Genomic DNA, 753 nt, shown 5'->3' with positions numbered 1-753 from the left:
TCTTATTGGAACTTTCGCTAATTTAAAAAAAAAGAATTTAAAAAATTCTATATAAAATTTATCTGACCTTATAAGCCAAACAAAACAATGAAGATATTCCAGGTGCACCATGACACCATTGTATTAGTTTGTCAGAAGAATTGCCCGTTGAAGATGGAAAATTTCCAGAAGAAAATTGCAATTTCTGAAGATAATATAAAGATGGTTTTATATAATCATCAATCTGTACTTGCGTTAAATATTGCCGTGCCTAAAAAAGAAAAAAAATTAGATTAGGAAAGAATAAGGACAACAAAAATCTAATGTGCTTGTAAATATTAATATAAGATCATAAAGAAGTAAGTAATAAAGATAAAATCATATATCATTTTTCGCAAAATACTACTTTTATAATATACCTGTAATAGCAAATATAATATCCCTGCTAACCCATGAGCAGCACCAATATATTCTTTATCATGCCAAGAATACATTAAAGGTGATTGACTACGATTTGACAAAGCATATGATATTCCAGAATTAATTATACAAGAAACAACCTATAAATAATTTTAATGAGAATTTTATTTCCTTTTAATAGACAGTTAAAATTAATGCTTTTATATATTCTAATAAAAATTAATATAAATTTTTCATATACAGGGTGTTTATAAAGTCTCACTGTTGAAGTAAATATTCAAAACGAATCTCTTTTCTACTGTTTTGTATTTCTATGATTAATTGAGTTTCTTTTAAGATCGGAAGAGCACACGT

At 25.9% G+C, this 753-nt stretch overlaps 1 protein-coding gene across 1 annotated transcript; it reads right to left on the bottom strand.

Annotated features, from left to right (window-relative positions):
* Positions 1 to 40: 40 nt before the first annotated feature.
* On the bottom strand, positions 41 to 543 carry LOC105460077 (lanC-like protein 2). The gene is made up of 2 exons (XM_011706524.1): positions 399 to 543; positions 41 to 250 (listed from the first exon to the last, which is right to left on the bottom strand). The coding sequence occupies exons 1-2, from the start codon at positions 471 to 473 to the stop codon at positions 59 to 61; spliced, it is 267 nt and encodes an 88-aa protein (XP_011704826.1). The 5' UTR covers positions 474 to 543; the 3' UTR covers positions 41 to 58.
* Between the last annotated feature and the right edge of the window lie 210 nt (positions 544 to 753).

Source organism: Wasmannia auropunctata, unplaced genomic scaffold (genome assembly GCF_000956235.1).
Source record: "Wasmannia auropunctata unplaced genomic scaffold, wasmannia.A_1.0 LD329704.1, whole genome shotgun sequence".
Lineage (NCBI taxonomy): Eukaryota > Metazoa > Arthropoda > Insecta > Hymenoptera > Formicidae > Wasmannia > Wasmannia auropunctata.
This window is presented reverse-complemented; position numbering and strand designations above follow the sequence as displayed.

Bases quoted from the DNA above. Each gene is read 5' to 3' on its own strand.
- LOC105460077 (XM_011706524.1), bottom strand. From the start codon at position 473: ATGTATTCTTGGCATGATAAAGAATATATTGGTGCTGCTCATGGGTTA. The intron at 251-398 runs GTATATTATAAA...TTTCTTTTTTAG, and splicing joins TATTATATTTGCTATTACAG to GCACGGCAATATTTAACGCA.